Here is a 25,061-nt window from a genome sequence, read left to right as displayed (position 1 = left end):
CCCCGGCCGTGGCAGGGGGGCCGCGGCCCGGGCCCGCCTCACACGCTCCTGCCGCCGCCCCTCGCTCAACATGGCGGCGCGCGCCGCCGCCTGCCCATCTAGCTACCTGGAGGCCCACCTCGATGGTGAGGGGCGGGGCCCGGCGGGGGCGTGGCGCGGCGCGCGGGCCGGGCGCCCGGGCTGGCGGTTGGAGCGAGGCCCTTTGTGTCTGGAGCCGGGGCGGCCGTTGGTGCCGGCGGGCGGGAGGGGGCGCGAGCCGCGGCGGTGGGACCTGCGGCCTCGGCTCCTGCCCGCGGCGGGCACGGGAAGGAGGCGGAACGGCCCCTCGGCAGCGAGCCCGGCGCAGAGGGGCTGAGCCGGTTCCCGGGCGAGCTGCGTCTCGCTCGGCCCCCAGCAGCGAGCGGAGACCGAAGGGAGGAGGCTAGGCCGGGCCGGGGACTGCCGAGCGCTGTGGAAACTCTGGGAGGGTAGGCGGAGGAGGGGGAGCGCCTTCCCCCGGCGCGGGGAAGGGCCTCCGCCGTTCTCTCAGCCGCGGAGAGGAGCCGGCTGCCCTCGCCGCTGAGGAGGGGCCTCGCCTCCCGCCGCCCCGCGCACCGGGCCCCACCTCTGTCGGGGTGCCCGGGGGGGGTGTCGTTTCTGTGGTGGGGGGCGGGTGGCCGGGGGTGCACGGTGGAGCCCGCCCGGCGGGGGAGACAGATGGGCCGAGATGCAGCCGCAGCCCTTGCCCTGAGAGCAGCGGTGGCCGCTCCTCGCCGTCGAGAGACTGAGGGGATCGCCGCCGCCGCCTACCCGGGGGCGTGAGGCAGCCAGGAGAAGAAAGAGACCTTCACCGGGACGGGAGGCGGCTCAGCCCGCAGCCCGTAGAGCTTGTTCTCCGTGCTCCGTCAGCCTGCGGCAGCGCTGACTGACATTGCTGCAGACGCGGGATCGCGCCTGGATATGTTTCCTTCTCACCCCGGCTGTTTCTTCGATATCGTGAAGCTGCGTGGGAAATAAACTCGGTTCCCGGCTCAGTCAGGAGCGTGCCGCCGTCCCTCGGCGGGGGGAGATGTCCCGGGGCGGAGAGGCTGGAGCAGGCGCTTGCCCGGTGCCCGCGGAGCGGTGCCGGCTCCCGAGAGATGAAGGCAGGCGGCTGTAATGGAGTAAGAGCGAAGACGGCTCCTCTCATCTGCCATTTGCCCTTCCAGACGGGATTGTAAACCCAGAGAGTTGAGGAAGGCTGCGTGAAAGAAGGAGGAAATCCCTCTTGTCGGGCTTTTTTTTTTTGTTGTTGTTGTTGGGGTTTTTTTATATCCTTTTTTTTTTTTTAATTTTAATTTTTTCCTCGTCCTGCCTTCTCCTTGGCGTCCCCAGGTATGACTGCCTCACTGCAGCACCTTGTGCTGGTGCTCCTGCTCTCCAGTGCCACCCTGCTGCTCAGCACTGCGGCTGGTAAGTAGCCAGTGGGTGTAACGAACTAGCCATTTTGGCAGAGGCAAGGGAGGTGGGGTCCGCTGGCATTTGGATTTGTGTCTCCTTAAAAAGTGATATGCATCTGTTTCAGTAGCGAAGCCTGATAAAAGTTTTGAAATCCCGATACTTTAGGCGTCTCGGAGAATAAAATCTGCTTTATTGTGTAAATGAACTCGACCTGCATTCAAAATGTATGCTTTGCCTAGATCTGCTTCTCTTGTCTAATAACTTATTTCAATTTTGGAAAAATATATAATCTTTTTTGTTTTGCATACCTCGCCCTTAGTAAGGTAACGCAGGAATTTTTAATATATATTTTAATCGTCAGCAGAACTGTGCCTGTTTTGCTGTGGGATCTTTGGGCACAGCCATTTTTAATTTTATCAGCATCAGTCCTTTTAGGGGCCTTAAACGTGTGCTGCAGTTTTATAACAGACTTACTGTAATGTATATATATACTTAATTTTTTTTTGTAGGAGGTAATCTGGAGCAGAAATGTAGCTATTTCTGTTGTCACTCGTGACTGTAGAACAGTAACACAAAACACTGTTGAAGAATGCTGAAAGATCTTGAAGAGTACTCTTAAGAAGTTGGAAGTATATATGTTGAGAGCATCCTTATTCGTATTTTTGGACACTCGGCCTATTTTTAATTTTGCTCAGAAGCTCAGTGTCAGAAATGCAGGATGTTTGGCTGTGATACTGAAAGAGGTGTGTGTTGTTCTGGCATCCTTTGGTTTTCTGTCAGTGAGGGATGAGCATGTTAGGGCCGCCTGAGTGTTACCCAGCTTTGTTAGGTATTAATACCAGTTCTTGCAGTATGCATTTTCCAGCAGTTTTGGAAGACTCTTGGAACTTCGGTGTCTTTTTACTAATGAGGATCCAATTTAAGGTGCTTGTTTTTTTAATGTGATTTTGTAATCTGATGTGTATAATTCATAAATGAATCCTTGTAAGAAAATTGCTGTATTTTGCTAAGATAACCTAACAAGCTGATGATAGTTTCCATATTGCATTTCAGTGAGGTCTGAAATTTTTAATATTTGTCAAAGTTGAAGGAAGATACTTGGTATTATTATTAGGAAAATCCTGTAAATTATACATGTTTAGGCAGTTTCGTAGTTGCTCTGATGGTAGTCCCTGATTTTCTCACTTCTGCTTTTAAGAGGTCTCTTTCAGGAAGATATGTAAATTAAAAGATTGATGTTGCCTATATCATCCTGACCTTTGACTGCCATTATTTAGATTGATGCCTGCAGCATCTCTCTGTGGTAGTTTCTGGAGTGTTTTTCCTTTTTTCTGGAGAGAACTTCTGAAGGTCAAAAATCTTGGTATTAAAGCACATGTGAATCAAGAATGCCCAGCATCTCAACTTTTCTTTCAGCTATAATTTTAAAGAAGTGTAGGCTTTTTTCTCCTTTGTGAAAACTTCAGTGAGTTGATAACTTCTCTGCCCTCATGAAGGAGAAAGGTTACTGAAAGAGTGAGCATGGATTTGAACCAGGTCAAGGGCTGGGCAGGTGTGGTATGAGTCCATTTGCACGACTTTGCTAGTTTGCCTCAATCTTGACCTGGGAACAGCACTCCTGGTATTTCAGTTCTGGTTTTGCCTTGTTAAAAGGGTATTAACAATGCCAGCTTGTTTGGTTGTTTCGTGAATACGAATGTATTTTCCCATTGTGATTTATTTCTTAATTGCGAAATTTTAACGATCCATATTTAAAAAAACCCTGGTCATAATCCTCTGTAAAAGGAATTACAAAGATGATTTGAGCTTTAGTTAAAGTAACTTATGGTTGATCTTAAGTTTACATGGCATTTCAGAAAAAAAAAAAAAAGGCTATACATGGGGAAGCTACACTAATGTGTAATTCTGCCCTTTTATGTTCATGAAAGAGCCAACACTCTTTCTTCTCTTCCCCTCCCCCAGTGTATGAAGTCTACATTTCCATCAGAGTGAAAATGCTTTAAAAAACTGCTCATTCTTCTGATTAGTGAATGGATACTACATCTTAGCAGTGTATAGAGTTGAGTGTTTATTAATTCAAAATCATTACAGCAGAGGGAAAGTATTTTCTTAACAAGTTTGTGAATTTCTGCCTGGAGGAGAATATCTGGACCTCCCTGGGGAGAGCTCCACTAAGACCTGGGCTTAGTCTGGGCAGGAAGGATGTAAAGATGCATAAAGAAGACAGCAACAGCAAAAAAATATTACAGTGGGGCTGTAGATAACAGATTAGCTCATAATCTGGAATGTGAATGAAGAAAGAAAGTTATTCTTCCTTCACCTTTGTAATTGAAGATATAATAAAGAACTAGCTTGAGATTCAGAATTATTTGCTGATTATTAGGGGGAAAACATTACTGGCTTCCTCCATGAAATCCAGATCTTAACAGGTATCTATTAACTCTGTATTTAAATTAGATACTAGTCCTTGTAAGGAGAAATGTAAGGACATTTTACCAATACTAGTCTTGGGTAATAATTTGAGGGGTTAAAAAAATATTTGTGGCACTTTGTCCTTTATTTCTCAAATTACTTGAAATGCCCCTTTTTAAATATTTTTTTTAGAACTTTGAGTTCTATTTATATGCCCTTATATTTTAGAGAATTTGGAAGTGTTAATCTTGAGTGTTGTGCCTGAAGACGTGAATGGTGAACCTTTGAGCTTGTCCCTAATGTTACTAAAGAATTTTGTGTGTCCATATGTACCTGATATTAAAGATAAAATCTTTCTTTGTTTCAGTTGCTTGCCTTCTGTGATATGCAATGCTGAACCACTTTTCCTTGTTTATACATATCCAGGGTAGACAGCATTCCATTGTCTGAAGTAAATTATTTATGGAAAGTATAAAGTGAAAATTAAGGCAAACAAACTACCCTTTTATCTTTGAGAATCTTTCCATAAGACTGTATCTATGTGGCTCAACAGGGCTGCAAAATTTTCAGTGTGAATGGAATTGGATAGAGACTGAAGTATTCTGTTTTAATGATCAACTTTGTTCATTAAAATGAGTAAACAGAAGCATCTTTATCCAATTCTGTCTTGCCAGTTACTTTAGTGTCTCAACATAATTTGTTTGAAATATTCATTGTATGACATGAGGAAAAACCTCCTTCAGCTATTCAAATCAGTTCTTCTAATTCAGTGTTTTGAATTAGTAAGTGACTCCATGTATCCTCCATATCAAACAGGTTTTTTTTTAAACCTATCTGCACCCCAATTTCTTCTTCTTTAGTAAAGCTACACCCATTGTTTATGGCTCATTCAGAAGTAATCGAAAAATTAAACTAATTTTTCTGTTTGACTTGGAAGCTGTCTCAGAAATATTAGCCTAGCAGATGGAAACAGACTGTTTTCTTGAGGAGCATGACTGGTATGCTTGATGGATAACCACACATACATGTGCAGCCTGTATGCTGCACTAGGGCTTTATTAACTGTCTAGTTGTATAAAGAAATAGTGTAGCTGTGAAAGCACAGAATTCTTCACACAGCCATTTACCCTGCTGAGAAGAGCCTTTTTTCCATTAGGTAAATCAGCCTCTATGAACCTGGCCAAAGAGCCCAAATTTCAAGCCTTGAGATGTTACAGAGATACCTCACTTCCGTATGAATGGTTTTACCCTCAAAGGAGCCACGTGTAAAAGGTTGGCTAAATTTTCTGCCTATCCTTCTCTGATGAATGAAAACAAACCTCACCTCATACTGGTCTAAGAGGGAAGTGTAACTATTTCTTACAATTATTCTTCTGGTGAACTTTGTATATGTGGTTGTTTTGATGACATCTTTCTAGCACATACTGTGAACTTCTCTAAAAAATAATTTGTTGACTTGTACTTTGTTGTTTGCCCTGCCTTTTTATATTGCATTAAGTGTTTCTCAGTAGTGTCTATAGTCAGTAGCATTGTTTCCTTGGCAGATACCACCTTCCCATGCCTTTCTCAGTAGAGGGATGAGAAAGTTGGTATGTTCTTCAGAAATGTTTTATTCTTAACAACAGAGTGCGTGTCTTACTGTCACTGGAGTTATATTGTGTTTGGACTCAGTCTAGCTGTGCCATTAACATGTGCTGTCATTTTCTGACAACAGTCTAACTGTCCCAGCCAGGCCTGTGGGCAAGCAGTGTGTAAAATTTCATTTGGAACAAAATGTTTATGCCCTGAATAAAACACTGGTGATGCTTTATATCAGGTAGGACAAGGATGTGTACATAGCTTGCATGCAGTTTTAAATATTAATTTAATTAAGCTTGTAGACTTAGTGGAATTGCTCACTGCTTGATTTTGAATTTAAAAATAAGTGAAATAAAAGAGCTGTTCTCCAAAACAGAAAATCAGGTTGGATATTGAAATGCTGGTCTGTTTTCGTTGTTGTTTTTCTTTATTTCTTTCTCTGAAACATAAATTCACAGAAGTGTAAGGCTGGAAGTGACTTCTGTTTCCTCCAGGGTCTGGTTTCATAAGTACTGATAATAATGTTTCTCTAACATCTCTGAAATTTCCAGCAAAAAGGCATCTCACAGCCTGTTTAGATAGCCTGTCCTGTCACAGTGCTTAATGATAATGTTTTAGATAATGCAGCAGTAGTAGTTCTCTCCCTCCCCCTGTATATTCTAATGCAAGATTGTTTAAGATGTGCCTTAATTAGTATGTGTTAATAGATCTGAAGGTACAGCATGGTCTATGCATACAGGCAGTTGCCTGAAAACATCAGTCTTCTAAGTTCATATGTTCAAGCAGAGTTTTTTATAACTTTGCTACAGTACTTAGTAAGAGGAAGTTTGAGTTACTATCAATGTTTTAAAATTTTTGCATTTTTAAAAAATGTACATTCTTCCTAAAATTTTGATTCATGATGGTGCCTTCCTGACTCAAGGGGTCTGTTAATTGCAGAGCTGGGAGTGGAGTCTGATACCAGAAGTGAATCTGGATGTGTGACCAGGAGGAGGAAAGGCTGGCAGGACAGCAAAGATTTGAAGGGATGAAGGATTCAAGCTGGCTTGTGGTGGGATCAGGACCAAGGCATAGTAGACAACCAGAGATGGTGTCTTATGTTTGTCAGACTTGTTTAAAGAACAAACGTCTGCAGTTGTGTGCTGAAGGTTTTGTGCTGGGAAAGAAAAGCAAGAAAGTGTAGTTGTAGGTAGCAGTTTTAAAGATTTGTGCTCTCTCTTACGAGAATTAATGAGAGACCTAGTAATTTAGATTATGCCTTTACCCTTCTCCCCTTCCCTCAGTCTCATAAGTTTGGAAACCACCAGGGTTTTGGGTGGTGATGGCATTTTATTCCAAGTCATTGATATGCGTCAGTTTGGTCAATTGTCTTCTTGGGTTTGCATCAAATCACATTTTTTGTTTTGAACTCTGTGGCCAATTTCATCCATATGTGAAAGATGCTGAAAGTGTGAAGAGATTAATTTGCTACTGTTTTCATGAAAATTAAGAATGACAATTACAAGGTAAGAGGTTTCCCAAGGGGAAAGTGGAGCAGAACTCAGCCCAGGTAGATCTCTTAGCTTAAAACTATCTGCCCACTCAGTGCAGGGATGCTGGCAAGTGTGTTGGTGCATACTCTGGACTAAGCACAGTGTTTCTTGTCTTCTGTTCACTCAGTGTGCTGTAGGAGATCTGGGGGAGAACTGAGGATCCCTTTTGTGGGAGGGATGGGAATTGGGTAAGAAGTGTGGGAGAAAGGGCATGTTTACAGGCAATTAGTCTGCTGCTTGTGGAACAACTTGTGTTTCTGAGACAATGTAGTAGGAGGTTTTTTAAACTGAACTTCCAAAACAATGCCCAAATCTCTGTACTGGATGGCTATCATCTATTTACAGCTTCACAATGTGTATGAGTAACTTGTAGTTTATGGTATGCATTGTTTTTCATGCTTTAAAAACTGGATTTAATTTACTATGCTGTGTATACACTTAGCGTTAGTTCAGATATCTCAGACATTAAACCTCTCTACAATCTTTTTTTCAACAGTGCTGTAATTTGCACTTTTCCTGCAGTCCTTTTGAATGTTTTTGTTGTGTATTATACTTGCTTGAACCTGTGAAGTGAATGAAAAAAATTTTTATTATTTGTATTAAACAGGAGAGATGCAAAAGCATGTCCTGTGACCTGGGTGGGAGTAAATGGCAGACAATGACACAGCTAGTGGTATAGTGAGCTACTCCACTGACTGGTACTGGCAAGCAGGCTAAGATAGTGCTAGCAGGGGTGCTCTGCAGCTCTTACTGTTATGTTTATCCAAAGGCTGGTACTACACTTATGCTCCTTGTTTTATTCTATATGCTTTTTCTGTCTGCAGTTGTAAGCAGGATGGGTGTAAGAAAATACGGGTAATAGGCTGCTTGGTTGTTTGTTGTTTTTTTTTTTTAATGGGATGACTGAAAGTGTAATTGTATATCATGTATGTTATTTGGGCTCCTTAATTTATACATTAGAGATTGTAGCACTTAATGTCAAAGTATTGGGCGTTGGTAGTGTCATCTCTCAAGCTTGTCATTCTTGGTGTGAGGTACGTTTTCCTTTGCATAAGTCACAAAGGTCAGGTTCACCTGGTGTGAGAAGCTTTAACAGAGTTCAGTGACAACAACTGACTAAACATGCTCTACTGCTCTTGCTTTTGCCATATCAGACTTAATCAGTTTGGCTTGGTATCTGTTAAAAAAAAATGTTTTATTTCTGCAACCAGAGCAGCATGGGTACAGCTACTTGTTTACAAAACTCCTAGACCATCCATGTTTGAGAACCTTAATTGGGTTTTTCTAAGAATTTCAGCTAATCCACAATACTGTGCTATTCTGAAATTTGTTATACTTGACAAACTTATATTAAGAAAAATAATGGCTAATGTCACTATTCAGCTCTTTTCTAAAGTAATAATTGTATTAAATAAATTATCTTACAAGGCTATGTTTAATTGTCCACTGCTCAAAAGGGATTGCTGTTGTTCGTGAGGGCGTGGTTCTGATGTTCTTAGTTTGTTGCTGACGTATTTAAAGTTAATCCTTCCTTCTGGTGTTGTCCTTCGGAGAGAAGTCAGGAAAGCTGGTCTAGCTGGGGGCTTTGTGTCCCTGTATTATCTGGGTTACAGAAATCTTGGTGCAGACATACTGTACGCTGTTTAGATATGTGCTATATGCAGTGAACTTTGTCAGTCCTTTTATTTGTTTAAAACATAGATGCTAAAAATTATTTTTCTATATTTATTTGCAGACAAGAGACCTTCTTAGCTGAAGATTAGTTTTTTATATTATTACCAATTCTTAAATATAAAGTTTCACTATACTTAGCTGTCTGAGAAATGAATGATATATATGAAAGATATATATAAGCTAAAGAGAACTTAAGATTTTAGTAGGAAAATTGTAGCAGCTATCTTTTTAGTCAGACTGTGACACTGCCATATATATGCATAGCAAGCACTTAGCCCAAGACAATGTATTAAAATAATTTCAGTTGCAATCAGAAGAGGATAAAAGAAACCCTGTATTGAAGTTCGTCTGGATGCCACCACAGTGTCGGTTTCTTAAATTTGCACGTTTAAAGTTACTTTCCTTTATTTCTAGCTCTAATGGCCCAGGCCAGGGACCTGTAGCAGGAGCAGCTGCCACGATTGAAATAGCCACAGATGCCTGGCTGTGCCAGCTTTAAGTGGAGACAGGCTTTGGGTCAGGGCGCACACTCCTGTCTCACAGGGCTTGCTGCTGGTATTGGAGCAGGGCTCGGCTGAGAAGTGGAAGAACTTGTTCCAGTGTTCTGTGCTATTCTTACTCTCCTTTGCAGTCTGGGATGAGCAGCTCCACAAATCTAAATGAGGGGGAAAAAGGTGAGGAAACAATAGGGTAAATAGTTTCTCATTCCAACTGGAGCAGGATTTGGATGTATGTGTAAACTTTTTTTATATAGAACACATGGAAATCTTCAATTCTGGAGTGTGTTGCATAGACACACTGAAGATGACTTGGAATACATGTATAAATGTGTGTCTGTATGTGTATATATCCTTACATACTCAGTATGTTACCAAAATTCAAGCATATTAATCTGCTTCACTGCTAACCTAATATTTCAATATTAGCAAATTAGCTGTTTGCTTGGTGTTCTTAATTATCAAAAAGTCCTTATGAACAGCTTGCTTTGTGTGACTGGTAAACTTTACACTTATTAATTACATCAAGATTCTACCAGCACCTGTTAAATAATTTTGCTTTTTAGTTATACCAAGGTGAATCTGGCCTAATTAAATTTTAGTTAATTTTAGTCTGTAGTAGTTAATGCAGTTGCAGCAGAGCACAAGTATTTGGCCACAGTTGTTTATAAATGTTTTAGCTAAGAATTTAAAAGCTAGTAAATATTTTTCCCTGCAATCTTCAGTACAAACTTGGAAATATCTTAAAGGGCAAATAGAGAGACTTTTTTTGCTTTTATTGTTTCCTGTCAGGGGATTAGTACCATTAATGAAGCTGTCAGCAAGTTTAGCTTCCGTCATTTTAAGAAGCAGTGCAATAGAATGTGTGCAAAACAAAATTCTAACAATTATTTTACTTATCTTTATGCAGACTACATAACTCTACTTAAAATTGAAGATGTGTCCTTTGGACACATGAATATGAAGTCCAAAAATGACAAACACAGCAAATTAATTTAAAAAATGTGGAGGTGTGTAAAATAAGGAAGAGTAGTGATAAAACAAGAATAATAATATAGTAACTCAAAGAACTTGATGGTTTCACTTTGTGAATGCAAGATGATTTTCTTCTCCCTTTTCTGTGCGCAGAGGAAAAAAAAAAAGGCAGTGGGGTCCTAAGACACTTGAATAATAACTAGTGCCATAATATATGAGACTGTCAAGCATATTCTGACCAGAAGTCACCTCACTGAGGAAATCTAGAGGAATTTAAGAGGGAAACCCATAAAAGGGATGTTGACTTGGGTCACGCTGAAGAATGGAAGAGTTAAATGTCAAAGCAACTGTTCAGATGTCATGTACTTTGAAGCAGTCATCAAAACAAAGCCCTTCATCTTAAAGCAGGTGAAGGTCTGCAAAACGAGGCAGGTATTGTCAAACAGATATCATGGACAAAAACTTGTTTTTCTTGATTGGTTTTTGAAAGGTGGGAGAAGGGTTAGTAATGAAAGAGCTGAGCTGAGAGCATAATAAGAGGAATAAAGAATGGGCCTTTAACACAGTGTAAGCAAAACTGTGAACAGAGTTGATGATCCAGTAATGAGGGAAGAAGATAGGTGGAAAAGTAAAAACATTCCACAGTTAATTAAGGTTTCATTAAAAACTGGGGGACCAATTAGGAAGAATGATGAATTGTGTGTAGCACACAGGGCATACACTCATACTCCTTTTCTGTGTCCTGTTACAGAAAGAAGCTTGCACTGAGTGACAAAGCATCTGGAATTCCCAGTAAATCCAGAATATGTCTCTCAGAATTGTGTCTAAACTGCGTTGTGTGTAGCTTGTACCAGTCAAAATGGAAGCAGCAGGGTTTTTTTTGAACCAAAATTTTAACTTTAAAAGTGTTTTTATGTGGCAAATAATGCAGGAGTTTACTGAGTGTATTTTTCTACAAAGAACCTGAAAAATCCGCAGTTGTACTAACTGAAATAAGAATTTGCATAGAATGTCAGTCCTTTCTATGACTTTGCCTATTTGCATTTGGTGAGGATTAATCTTGCATAAATTTGTTGTTAAATACTTGGGAAAATCAGTGCCCTCTGCTAGGTAATGCTTAGTTCAAGTGATTGAATGCCTGAGGAGTTTTACGAATAGTACCGATTTCTTAATGTTGCTTTACTACTAAGAAAGAGAGATACAGCTCATCTTTGGCGTTTCATGTATTTGTCATGCTTATGGTATCTTTTCTGCCAACTTCAAATGTAAAATTGTAGTTAAATCCATAATTTTCAGACAGCAGCATTTAACATGCATTTAACAATGCTTTTATATATCGCTTCCAATACTCCTGCAATATGTTCATGCATATAATGCAAAATAAAAACTAAATATGTCAACAGGCTTTAGCCAGGCTTCTAATTGAAGTTAATCAAGGTAATTTGAAATACTGAACTTCTTGCTGTATCAGCTGTTTTCTGCATCTGATTATGGAGGGGAAAATTAAAATGTATGTGAATGTTCTGTATTTAAATGGGTATTTAAAGTAATTTTTCCCTTTCTGTGCTGAATTTATGCCAGTTATGAGCTTCTCAGTGTTACTTTTTCACATATTTTTGTGTTCCTGCTCTAAGTTTAAAGCCAGAATAACTTTTCTGGTTTTTTTCACTGTTCAGTACAATTATATTGTATTTTTCAATGCTTGTTATATAAGATGCTGGTGTAATCCCACCAGCCTCTTTAGTGTTCCAGTGTTCTGAATACTTTATTATTTTTTACAAATTTGCAGTTAGTTCTTTGACCTTCTCAGAAATTTGGAGATTAGGCATTTTATTGAGACTATCAGGAAACACTTAGAAATAAGCCTATTGCAATATGCTTACTTCTCCAGATAAAACTAGAAGTCCTGGCTGGATCTTTACCAGTGTTATTACAGGCCAATGTATTTGTGTCTTTATTCTTTTCCTAGATTTGCCCACCCTTCTCCACCTTTGGTTTTATTGTTCTTTTTGGGTTGCTTAGAATAAGCACATAATGAATTTATGTTACTGACATGTGCTTTCAACATATAATTGGAACAAAATAGTTTAAAATAACCTAAGGATGCCACATACAAACGGTTATTACTTTTAGCTGAAATATGCAATAACAAATGAGGATGACGTGTGCAATGAAATCTGATGGTAAATTCCCTTGTGGCGATTACATAAACCTGTTAGTTTCAGTGCTTAATTGATAACACTGGGGCTTGCTTCACTTTCCTGAGGTGTGGGAATGCAAGGTGCAGAGGTAACTGCATTCCATCAAGTTTCAGTCTAGACAGGCACGAGAGCATCATTCATCCTGTACCAAACAAGGAAGGCTAATCACCTTCTTAAAAGTGACCTTGCAGCTAAAGAATGTGCTGTAGTGGGCACAAGGAAAGGCCAGTCAAGAGCTCAGTGCCATCACCAGCAATACTCTTCCCAGCGTTAAGGGCCTTGACTTGAAAGGATGATATCTGGATTGCAGAATGTTGGTTTCTTCTTGTTTCATAGTGGTGGGGGTTTTTGAAATAAACGGTTTAATGAAGTGCTGTACAGTCAATTATATTTGAAGGAAAAACTTGTTTTCTAGTTGAGGTGGGAGGAAGTTTGAAGTACACTTTTATAGCAAAAACTATGGGGAAACACTGTTGGAGACTCATCTCTGCCCTTTAATTAGTTATAGAGTGAGCTTTGACTTTTTCAAACAAGATTTCCAAGGAAATTATTTTTTTTTAAGAGGTTGTGTCTACTTCTAAGGCCTATCAGAATTCAACGTTAAAGTGCTATGTAACACAAACTGAGCCCAGTGTAATTAGTCCTTCTGGATTTTTTAGCTTGATTTCTATGTAGATACTACAAGAAGTAGTTAGGGAGGACTGCTGAGGGAAAAAACGGCAGAGCTATTGAGGGAAGTGTGGAAAGGTATTTTCAAGTTCTCTTGGTGATAGGACAGTGAGTAGCAAATGCCCCTTATATCATAGGAGGCACAAGCAGTGAGATGCACCTTGACAGCTTGAGGATAAATGTTAAGAACTCATGAATGACAGCATGTAAAGGATCAGTTCAGATGGAAACTAAACAGTTTGCCAGCTGCTTTACTTCGATTGCCTGTGTACATGCTCCTAACCTGCAGTCAGTGTAATACAGCTTCTGGAAAGAATTTGAGACTGTGCACATGCAAAGTGGATGCAAGATAAATTAAGTAAATTCCCACTGTAATTTCATATTTTATCTACCTAGCTTTGTAGACATGATTCCTTATAAATTGTTCTGCTTGAGCAGGAGATTGATAAATCATTCCACAGTTTAAGATCCAAGTGGAGCCCTTTGAGAAGAGAAGCTACAAATGTTGTGTTTAGCAAAAGGTAAGCATAATTCTATAGTTTTGTTTTCACTAGCAAAACCAGAATTACCTAAAAGCAGAGTATTAAAACCAAAGATTAAATCAGTCACATGAAACAAAAAAAGTAATTGCAATCATAATATTATTGTATTATAATAATAGTAATTCTCCCTCCCTGGAGGTGTTTACGGCCAGGTTGGAGGAGGCTTTGTGCAGCCAGGTCTAGTGTGAGGTGTCCCTGCTCATAGCAGGGAGGTTGGAACCTGATGCTCTTTAAGGTCCCTTCCAATCTTAACCATTCTGTGATTCTGTAACTACCTGTCTGGCCTTAATTCAGCTGCTTTGTGCATAATTGTGACAGTTTTTAGAAAGTATTTTTCTCTGCAGGTTCTGTGCCTCACTTGGTGGAAAAAAGGGTAATTTAAAGTTCTTGTAGAGAATAGAATCTCACGTTGCAGACCTTCCTGCTTCTCCCTTCCCCTTGGATGATAAATCCTCCAGTTCAGAGATGGCTTTTCATGTGTGGTTCTTCCTTGATAATTTCTCTTATTAGTTTTCACATATTCCCCTTATCTCAGTTATTGTAAAAAAACATTTTATTTTTATTTAAACTTGAATATTGCTGTTTTATCCCTGACTCTTCTGGTATGCTTTCTAAAAGTCGGGTACTGTTTATTTTTTTACTTTTATTGTTTTGCAGAACACAAACTCTCAGATTCTTGACTGAAAGATTACAGATCCTCTGTGAATGCGTAATTTGTTCTGGGGAAAATGTAGCGTGGTGAGACCAGAAACAGTGTAGGACAGTCATTGCCTACATAAACTTGGCTCAGAATAGCCCATGAGAGGTAGCTCATCTATTAAACTTCTTTTAAACATACATGAGCTTGAGAGAGTAATTGAGGAAGCAAATTCAGATACATGTTTAAATATGTTTTCAGAAGAATCGTACAAAGCTTTGGTTAGGATTTGGGGAGGGGTGCAGCTAAGGTAAAACTCTGTGAAGGGCTTTTCCAATCCTTGGGGAATATGCAGGTTCCATGCCACAGATTTCCGAACAGTTTCTGCTGTTGTGTATTTTATTAGAGCGTTCCAGGACTTTTGAAAGGCAAGCTGCTTATATATTTTTTCACTATGTGTAGAAGAAAACCAAAATTATTCTCATTGTCATCAGCTACTGTATGGGGCAGGGTGGGAAGGAGGGTTTGACAGTTCAAAAAGAAAATCATCGTGCTGTCCTGGAGATCTGTATCTAGTCACTAGTGTGATAGCAGATACCTTTCCTTTGTAGTTCTGCTAGAATTTTTTTGAATTCTCATCTTTGTGTTTAGACTTGTATTGTGCAAGACTGATGAGATCAGGCTTTGGAAGTTAGCTCAGAGCTACTGTAGCCTTTGCTTGCTCTGCCCTTCCTATCCTTCCGGTTTTTATTCACCAAATGTATACAGACATGAGTACAAAGACTGTCCTCATCTCAAATGTCTCCATTTGAGAAAAAAGACAGAGTTCCTCTCTCCTGTCCCACTCCTGGCATATGGTAGCATTTATGCAGTTTTGTTAAGGAGTGCAGGAGCATATGCTAATAAACCTCTCATAGCTTTAAAATAAACAGAATTAAACTAAGCAAGTTAACCAAGTCTTTAGCAGTGGTACTCCTAGAGAGAAGCTCTTAAACACCTATTTAATGATCCACCAAAATTTGCTTTTTGTTATCAGGAGCTGACAAATCATATAGAGTTGTCTGTCTCTACAGGTTCCCAAGCTTGAATTTAAATTGTCTCAACTGCAAATGATGACACCAAATAGCAGTGCTTAAGCAGCACAATTAAAATACGTTTGTGTGAGAGCTGCATCCCCTTTGCACGTAGTAGTGGGAGCACCAGCAGCATAAAACGCCAGCAGCTTAAGTCTGGATCCCCTGACTGGCCTGCTGGTTCATGTTCAGGGCCTCACCTAATTCAGGCTTGCTATTTCTGTGTGGAACAGAAATAGATGCATTCAAAGGTAAAGTTGCCTTCTGCCCTTCAGAACCGAAGTTAGTTGGGAAGCAGTATTCAGCTTTTGCTTTGAACCTGTGACAGTGTTGGAGACGGTGCATTGTTGCAAGCTTCAAGCCCAAGTATTTTGTAAAAGCAGCTGAGGGAAAAGGAAACAGTAGTTACGGCTGCTCCAGAAGACGAAGAAAGGAAATGGGAGCCTCCCTCAAGTGCAGCCACTAAGCAAAATAGTTAAAAATAGCTGCTTTTCCCCTCTAAGTGATTGTCTAAGTTGCCATAAATTTTGTTGTTTCTCGGGAGCTGGAGACAACCGTCATTCCTTGGATTTTCTCTTCTGAGACATTAGCTGTGTTTTGAGAACTTGTGCTGCACACACCTCTGATTATTGCAGTACAGATGTCTAGGAAAATTAAAAAACGACAAAAAAGCATTGAAGTCTAACTGGGATTGTAAGGAGGAAAAGCATCAGAGTACTTACAAACAGTATAGACCATAGTGAGATGAAGTATCTTGCTGGTGCTTAGCATGTCACCAGCAAAAAGGAATAGATCTCGTTTGCTGGCTCCCAGTCCATTGTCTTCCACTTCACCATTTTTTATTTCTTTCATTATGATCCCAACCTGATGGGGTTTTTGAGACATCTCTTAATTGGAAGCTGGTTGTGAAAACTACACTTACAGAGAAGAGTGGGGAAAAGTGGTGATTTTATTGCAAAACATACAGCTATTAGAAATACCAAATTTTTAATGAAACCTTGTTTTCAGAAAGGTTAGAAATGTATATATTAATTTCTTACCACTGTTAACGGCTCTGTTTCAATTCTATATGAATACATCAAAAGAAAAAACATCTTCATTTGAAATATATTTTTAAATGTTTTACCTTGTGTTTTACCTTACTATTGTTTGAATTCTGCTTAGTCAAAGTGATTTTTTCATAATCATTCCTGACCTCTCCATTTCTTTGACTTTTTACAAGAAGCAGGGCACAGATTCTGAGTATCTGTTGTTTTGTATTGTCCACTCATCCTTTTCGTTTGATTGAATGTAATGTAACCTTTTTTTTTTACCTTTTCTTTCAACAGTCAGTATCCTTGTTGTTTTGGGTTTTTTTACAGGTAAAAGCTAAGTGTAGGGATATAAGGATATTGCTGAAATTTTGTTTTCCTGCCCTGTTTCCTTCCTTCCATTTCCTTTGTGGTTTTTTTTTTCACTTCTGTCCTTATCTTCTATTGAATGTTCTCCAAGTACATCTTCTGCCTGTGTAGGAGAGGGAAGAAGTAATTTGAACCTTAGTAGTATTCAATTATGTTGCTAGAATTTTTTGGTGTCTAATACTAGTATATGTAAAATTACTCTGACCCCTGCCTTCCCTCTAGATTTTAAGAAACTTGGAGACATAAAGGACATGTAAACTAGCATAGGAAACACTAAGAGTGTTTTCTGTTAACTTTTTCTGAAGCTATTAATATTTCACATCTGAAGTAGTGAGTTCAACATGAGGGAATCCAGTGGGCTACTATCTGAGAATCGATAGAAGTGGATTTTATGGATTTACTCAGATATTGTTGATTTCTCAGCACAGTTTGGTAAATTTAATACTATGACAAAACTTTAGGGTAATTGTGGATGTTTTTTCCTTGGAACAAACTAATTTCCATTCCCTTCCTATTTGTATCAGCCATTATTTTTGCAAACACTGAGCTTTGTAAATTTTCTTAAGGTTCATTGTGTGTGTGTGTGTGTGTGTGTGAGAGAGAGAGAGAGAGCGAGCAGGATGATTATGGTCTTAGAGTTAATGTCTTTGGAATTAGGAGACAACATGTAAAGCAATCTTTGGACAATCAGAACTTTTAGCATCCACATTCCAAAAAGGATGGATGAAGTATTACGAAATTCCTGAATATGCTAAAGTATGCTGGTTGCCAAAACTTACACTATTGCCATATTAAAACCATTATGAATGGACCGTGGACCCTGAACTAGAGTTTCTTTACTGTGGGAGAAACATGCTAACTACATGTAGATTTCAAACTGTGTTAATGAAAAATTACAGCAGAATTAAAAGTATTGAAATCTATTGTGGCATACAAATGAATACTAGATGTGAAGACAGAAGAATGTATGCTATAGTATTGGTTTATAAATTAAAAGAGATCTGTAACAGGAAAGGTTATTTCAATAATTTACTGCTTGGAAGCACAAGAAATGTAAGGTGTGAGAATGCTTGATAACATAATTAGAAACTTTTTTCCTTCCTGGTTTTCCTCTGGCTGAATGACTGAAGCTCTAGGCACTAGACTGGTGTGAAGATTGAATTCTCCTCCTAAGAGCTATGTAATAAAGAACCATTTAAGCATATTTTAAAAAAATAAAATTTGAGTTAGTCACTGGAGAAGGTTGTATGGAGAGGAATTGTTTTCTGCTTAAAATCTTTGTAGATTTCTTAGTAAAGCTAAGGAGTTGATTTTTGATGTTAGCTTGACACGTGCACAACACAATTTGTGTGTAATTACCTGTCTGCCATTGTATGAACACATTCCTTCTCTTAGCTGCTTTCCTTGGATGTAGTTCGTTTAATACCAAACATAGAAGAATATGCAGAGAACCAATTAATTACATAGTATCTTACAATTTTTGTTTGTTGATAGAATTCTCTAAATACTGCTGAATACGAATACAAGCTAGCTGTTGAAGTAGTTGACATATCTCAAAACCAGATAGTTGAAGCATTGGAATCTCTCTGTTCAGTTAAATATTAGAATTCCACACAGTCCTTTCTCATGTGAAAAATTAAACCTTGCCAAAGATGGGCACTTTGTTTAATGGAGTGTCTGTAAGTTTTTGTTTTCTTTAAAACAAATATTTCTGGCTATTGCTATCCTCACAAATGCTAAAGAATGATAAAATTCTTAGTCTGTGTTAGAATTCTGAGTGCCAGATAACAAGTGGGGAGTAAATCCTGGTGGGATACAGCTGTGTGATCTACTTATTTTTGTGATGACGAATTGAGGCACAAAGAGTGGCTTGCCTCAAATGTTCTTTGGTTGCTTTGGTGAAATACTGCTTGAGTTCTGCGCTTTTAGGCTTGTTCTGTAGCAACTGGATAATTCTTGTATCCCTAGTTCTGCCCAAATTATTTCATCCTATGGGATAAGTTATTTTAGTGTCAATTTGGAAATAGTTGCTCATAATGTTAGGAGATTGTTTGGTTCCATAAATGTGCACTGCTAGAGTCTGTATACATTTGCAAAGACTTTCTGCCTTGAAGTGTTGCACCTTCTGAAATGATGATTCTCCTTAAACAACATTTAATATCTTATTCATTCATTCTTTGAATGAATTAGAGGAGCATTTAATAATGTTCTTAAAATGTTGAGATTTAACTCCAATTATTACTGTAAAAGAGACTACAAAGAGTCCTAAGGAAGAAGAGGGAAAAGACTGAAAAATCCATCTTACAAACTATCTTGCATTGAGATACCCTGGTGAGAGCTGCTTGCAATACGGGTATGGAAGCAATTAAAAAACAAAAACAAAGAAACCCCAAACAAACAAAAACCAAAAAAACCAAACCAAAACAAACGCATCCAAAAATTAATATGTTGAAAACAGGATGTCATTACAGAAATCTCTTGCTGTGTACCTTGGACCTAACAGTTTATTTCCTACTGTTTCCTGCTACAATAGCGTTTTTTCCAAAGCACAACATTGTGACCAGAACAATGGAATAAATGCCATGTACCTAGAATGAGAAGGAAAGAAAAAAAAGGAAAGGAAAGGAAAAGAAAAAGGAAAGGAAAGGAAAATGAAGTGCTGCTTCTAGAAACCAGAGTTGCTCTTTTTCGGAGACTACAAGTATTTCCAATCTCTCTTTTCTTTCTTTCAGTTGCATCTCCTTCCAGTCTTTTGATCTTTTAGTTTGGATTTGACCTCCTTTGCTTTTTGTCTCCTTCTCTCAGCAATGACAGTACTGCTGCTTTCACTGCAGGCCTGTGTTCTTTCTTCTCTCTGCTTTTCACATGTTAGCATTCTTAGTATATTGGTTTCTTAGTATTTTATGTGCTTCCCTGGCAAGAGCAAGGAGCCTAGGCGAGAGTTGTGCTTTTCGTTCCAGTTTTACCAGAGTAGGTTCTTGGCTGGTGGAGGAGGAACGCAAGTTCACCTCAGCTTGTTCGTAAAGCAGTTGAGCAGTTTTACCTGCCTGTGGAAGCAGCATGTGCAATAATCCAGTGTTGTAAAGAGACTGTAGAGCATGTCCAGTGCTGCCTGTCGTGAAAAATTGAATTTCCAAGCTAACAACCTCTTCTGAAGTTTTTCAGAGGCCTGTAATTTTGGTACTTTGTCAAGAAAATGAGTAATCCTCCCTCTATTCCCCTTCCACTTCCCCAAAAGAAAAAAAGAGCTAGCCGCAAAGTAACCAAAAGCCACGCCCTTGGTATGAAGCAGCCCGTCTGCCACATCTTAAATTCAGCTTCTTCCAGTTCTAGAATTGTCAACAGAATTCTTTCAAAAAGTATTTTAACACAGACTTCTTCACAAGCTATTTTTTCCAGTCTTATTCTCAGGCATGACAGCATAATTTTAACAGAATCTGGTTTTAATTTCTAAGTAAAATAGTAGTAAAACTCTTGCCATATGAAGTCTGTGACCACACTGATAGTTTGGCAAATGTCTTAAGCAACTGAAAATAGAGTTCTTCTAAGATGTGTCAGATCCTTAATTACAAGTAGAGTTCCAAGCTTAGTTATAATGCAATTATTCCATCCCCTCTCAATTTAAATTAAGAGTAAGTGAATATAAATAATGTCAACCCTACTGTCCCTCAATGCTGTCCTTAATTGGCTAACATTGAAAAGATGGTTAACAATGCAATTAATTTAGAAGAGATCCTAAAACTTGAATTTCAGGTTATGTGTATGAACATACTGAGCTGAAATAATGTGAAGATAAACTAGAACACAAATACTTCTGGTGGTAGTCAGTTTAACCACACCAAATAATGATAAAAAGCCAATGACACATCAGACCTAGTGTATTAATGCAAATATTTGTAATCTGCAGTTTTGATGAGAACTTTCCTTCTGTTTTAATTTGTTTTGTAACATGGTTAATAATTTAAAAAACCCACAAACCCAAACACAAATTAAAAAAAACAGCAACAAAAACCAAAACACTAAAATCCAATACTCAGTAAAATAGTCTTCCGGAGCTTGCAGGAAGAAATCTAACTGCTAGTTAAAAAAAAAAAAAAAAAAAAAAAAAGACAAGGTTTCCATTATCTAATGGTGGAGAATTCGCATCACTGCTATTCTGCAGATTGTCCCCACTCCTGGTGCTTCTAAAAGAAGTTGTCAGCAGTGGAGGACAGTGTTCTAGTGATTGCTTGGTCTTGCTTTCTGCTCTGTAAACAGAAGGACTTGTGTTTGAATTAATGTTTCTAATTGATCCATTCATAAGTTACATGTCTTCTTGCAGAGCATAAACTTCTTCAGAGCTGCATGTGCTCTGAGTTTTACAGTCATGCTTACAAATAGAAAACCTTACATCCCTGAGATGTGTGTTCCCTTTCTGGGACTGCTCCAGTGACACAAGCTATGTGTTTGACAGCTAGTTTTACATATAAAGGATTGTTCTAAAGGCCTTTGCATTAGGAGTAAACGTTTGTCATAATTCCTCTTGTGAAGACAATGGTAGTTTTTAATGGCTTATGCAGGTGAAGGGATGCAGCTGGCCTGTGCTGATGTGGTACCTCCTTGCTTCCTCTATATTTTAAGACCTTGCATGAGGCAGTATAGTTTTCTAAAGCAGCCAGCAAGAGGTCTGTTGTATCCTGATTGATTTGAGATTGTTTTCTCTGGGCATGAGACATGATGAATCTTAAAAGGAGTATGAGAGTGCCTCAAAGAGAGGGGGGAATCAGTGTAGAGTATCCCCTCCCCTTGCTGTATCAGTGTACTCTATTTGAAGCTTACACTGGCTGTCTTGAAGTAGTTGTCCTTCTTGGAGAAGAGTTTCATCCTCACCTTGATGAAGGTGAGGTGGTTCCTGCAGAAAGCAAGAGACCTGCGCCAAGTCTGCCAGAGGGCTCTGGCTGCTGGGAGGGATTCTGGTAAGTGGCCATTTTAACGCTCATGTTTTAAATTCCCTGATGCTGCAGTTGCAGTCACTGTTTATGATGAAATCATGTAACCAGTAAATTATTTACAGAGGCAGGGCTAGATTGGCAGAGGTGCCCTCATTGTGAAGTGAGAGCTCCCTAAAGCAATGAAACAATAGAGAGTAGAATTGGAGCAGAATTTAAATGAAGTAAAGATTTTGTGGCAGCCAGCCAGAAGGCCAGATCAGTTTTTCTGAAATATTAGCCGTGTTTGTCTTCATTATCTAAGACTGCAGCCCTGGAAGCTTTTAGAGCTTTCTGGTTTTGTCTATAAGGTGACTAAAATGTGTGATTGTCATAGCATCTTCTAATAATTGCTACTGTGTTTTTTTTTATGAATAACTTGGAAAACATCCACAGCTCCTCTTAAGTATTATGAGCGAGGCTGGAGAGTCACTTCAGTTCAAGTAAAACTAGATTAGAAATTGAGTGTGCTGACCACTCTTGGTATGGCTGAAATACTGTATTAAAAAAAACAACAGCAAAAAACTACAGTCCTTCATCTCCATCTCCAAACCTGCTCCCACCCTACATACCCTGGGCAAAAACCTGAATGAGAACAGATTTGTTAGCATATTTAAAACTTCAGTTGTGAGTCTCACATGGATTACATAGGCCTCCGAGGTCCTTGTTCGGTCTATATCCTTGTATGAACAGAACATGGGGCAAAGGTAGCTAGCTGTCTTGGATTGAGTGTAAGAGAAAGGAAAGTTCTGAAGGACTTGCATTTCAGCATTGTGTATTCTTCTCCTTTCAATTATTGCTACCACAAACTTTGTTTATTGCCTAGTATTAACCCTATTTGCTTTAGGTTATGTCAGTATATATTTAAAAAGAGTCTGTGGAAGTTTTTAGATGTGCAATTGAAGTTAACTTCAAGATAAAATATTTAACAGTATTTATTACTGTAATTTAATTGCCTGTTTTTAAAGGATTTACAGTGATTATGAGTATGATGTATTTTCAAAAGTTTTGTGAAGCTGAGAGAAATAAGTTTTGAAGGTAATTTCCCCTCCCCACAAAAAAAGCCTACTGAAGCATGCAGACAAACTTCTGTGGATCTCTCTAAAAAGTCTTAACAGTAATAAACATCTTTCCTTATTTTTTTAAGCCATAACTGTTTAATGTGATTATTTTATGCTTTCATTAAAAGCAAGCCATTATCCCCCAGGAAACAGTTGATTCCAGAGCTAATATAAACCAATGAAAGAAATACTATTTTTTTATAACTTGTCATGGCTTTTGTTTTGGGTAAGACTAGATAGTAAATTTTAGAACAATTCTGTGTAACTTACCTTTTTCGTTAATTAATTACCTAGCTTTGTCATTCTTAACAGCTGCAGCTGAGCAGTTTTCATTGAATATACAGAAAAGTAGTGTGTCATAGCTAGAAAATACTGTAAATCCTGTCAGCTACATATAGTCATCTGGTGGGACAGAATCTTTGCGTTTCAGTGGTTTAGAAAGGTAATCTCTGTTTCTGATGCTCTTGAATCAGGTAGGGTAAAATGAAAACTTCAGGACTGGTATGTAAACTAGGCAGCTAACTGGAAGCTGAGGTTATTTTTCACTTGTCCTTAATTTGATGCAGAATGGTGCTTGCCAGGGTCAATGCTAGCATGTTTTGCAAATGGTGTTACACTGTCATCACTCATACCATTTTTGTTTTAGTGGGTAGTTTGTCTTGGTAGAACAAGTAGAACCTTGAAAATCAAGTAGGCCATAAGATAGTCTGTTACTGCATTCCAAAAGGTTTAATATACAATTCTAGCTGCACTTCTTCTAGGTAGATCAGTTTTACCAAGCAATAGATTTCTCTCTTCTTCCTGCCTGCCCCCCTCTTCCCCCTCCATTTGTTTCATTTCAGGAATTTCTTCACAGAGTTGATATTTAATGTGTTTTTAAAGATGTCGTACAAATATGTAACCATGAATACAGATTATTATTTTTTTTTTGGTACTGGTTACCAGTTACTTGATGCGTTCTGGCAAGGGTCTTCAGGAACCAGACAGGAGACTGCAGTTCCTGAAGCTGATCATTCAGTCATCCTTCTACAGAAGCAATCCATTAGGAGATCTCTCTCTTCCAGCTTCTCTCCAGCTCCTAGCTATGTATTCCTTCCTCTCCCTTGTACTCATCTGGAACCCTTCATTAAGCAGCTTTAAGTCACTAACCTGGCAGAAATGTTAGTGGTGTGTTTGTGGGCCTTCTGACCTACTTTTCTGCCAGACTGGTGAGTTACAGCAGCTCATGAGGGCTCTTGCTGTGGGTCAGTTCCAACACTTGTTAAATATTGGGAGCATGCAGCACGTTTGTACCATGCTTTGAAATTTTTCATGTTACTGACAGCTATTCTGAGAAGGAAATTTATCTCTGTCTGCTCACTGTATCTATTCAGGAACTTCAGGGCTGCTAGGTGTTGAAACAATATCTGTGTATGTACATAGATTCTATGTCCTATTTTAAATTTAAAGAGCCTGCCACACCTCCTCCTGCTGCAGAATGGGCTGAATTTCATGTTCTTGGACCAAAGTTTCATATTTGGCTCTCTAAACTCACCCGGTAAAACATGTATCAGACAAGCCATAATTTATGTCTGTCTGTAAAGCATGATTCTTCTGGATATGAGGTGAATGATAGAAGCAACACAGAATATTATAACTGAACATGTAAAATATGGAACTTATTGTAGATTTTTGTAGAATAATTTAGTATTTATATAATGTGCAAAATGGCTTACAAGATGTAAGCAGATAGAAATTATTAGAAGTGCAATATCCAGGTGATTAACTAGTTAAGGTCAAAAATACAAATTTTTGAAACTTGCAGAAAAAAGTGCATCTGTTGTATATTTTTCCTGTAACAGTTAATCTTGAAATCCGAATTTCCTTCATCTACAGATATATTCATCTGCCTTCCAAGCTGAAATATTATTTGCCAGCTTATTTTTTCATGTTTTAGTCTTTTAAGTACATTGAAAAGATGTTCTGAGTGATTAAACACCTTTTCAACTTCCATTATTGTCAAAGTTCATTCTCATAAAACTAATTTAAGGTCTTTTTGTTGTGATATGGTGCAATTGTCTTGCTTTGTAATCTGTCTTTATACATCAGCTCTGTTTGAAACTGTCCCTCCTCACAGTCCCTTTACCTTATCTTAGAGGAAGACCTGAGATGTTTGCATTGGACTAGGGCACAAGTAGTCTTGAATTTCATGGATGCTTGTGTATAGGGAAAGGAAAGTCTGATTATTTGCAATACTTGAAATTCCAAAGTCCACTGGTATTTGTCCAGGTCATTAGGAGTGAAGTTACTCAGGGTCAGCAGAAAGAAGGAAGTAACAGATTTACTGCTAAGAAATGGCTTGGAAATGTCTGTGTGAGGTAATTACACACAGGAAGCTGTATAGGAATAGGAAGTTCAAAAAGGACAAAACTGGGAGGTTATAAGA

At 38.9% G+C, this 25,061-nt stretch overlaps 1 protein-coding gene across 3 annotated transcripts in view; it reads left to right on the top strand.

Annotated features, from left to right (window-relative positions):
- The first annotated feature begins 680 nt into the window (after positions 1 to 680).
- BMPR2 (bone morphogenetic protein receptor type 2) overlaps positions 681 to 25,061 on the top strand; it is a 108,579-nt gene continuing 84,198 nt past the window's right edge. For all 3 annotated transcript variants that reach the window (XM_051622845.1, XM_051622844.1, XM_051622846.1), the window contains exon 1: positions 681 to 1,431. In XM_051622845.1, the coding sequence (XP_051478805.1) occupies positions 1,356 to 1,431 (76 nt within the window). In that variant the 5' untranslated portion in view covers positions 681 to 1,355. The remainder of the gene's footprint in view (positions 1,432 to 25,061) is intronic.

The sequence above is a fragment of the Apus apus genome, chromosome 6 (genome assembly GCF_020740795.1).
Source record: "Apus apus isolate bApuApu2 chromosome 6, bApuApu2.pri.cur, whole genome shotgun sequence".
NCBI classification, from domain to species: domain Eukaryota; kingdom Metazoa; phylum Chordata; class Aves; order Apodiformes; family Apodidae; genus Apus; species Apus apus.
Note: the sequence above shows the minus strand (reverse complement) of the source record. Positions and strands in the feature narration are given on the sequence as shown.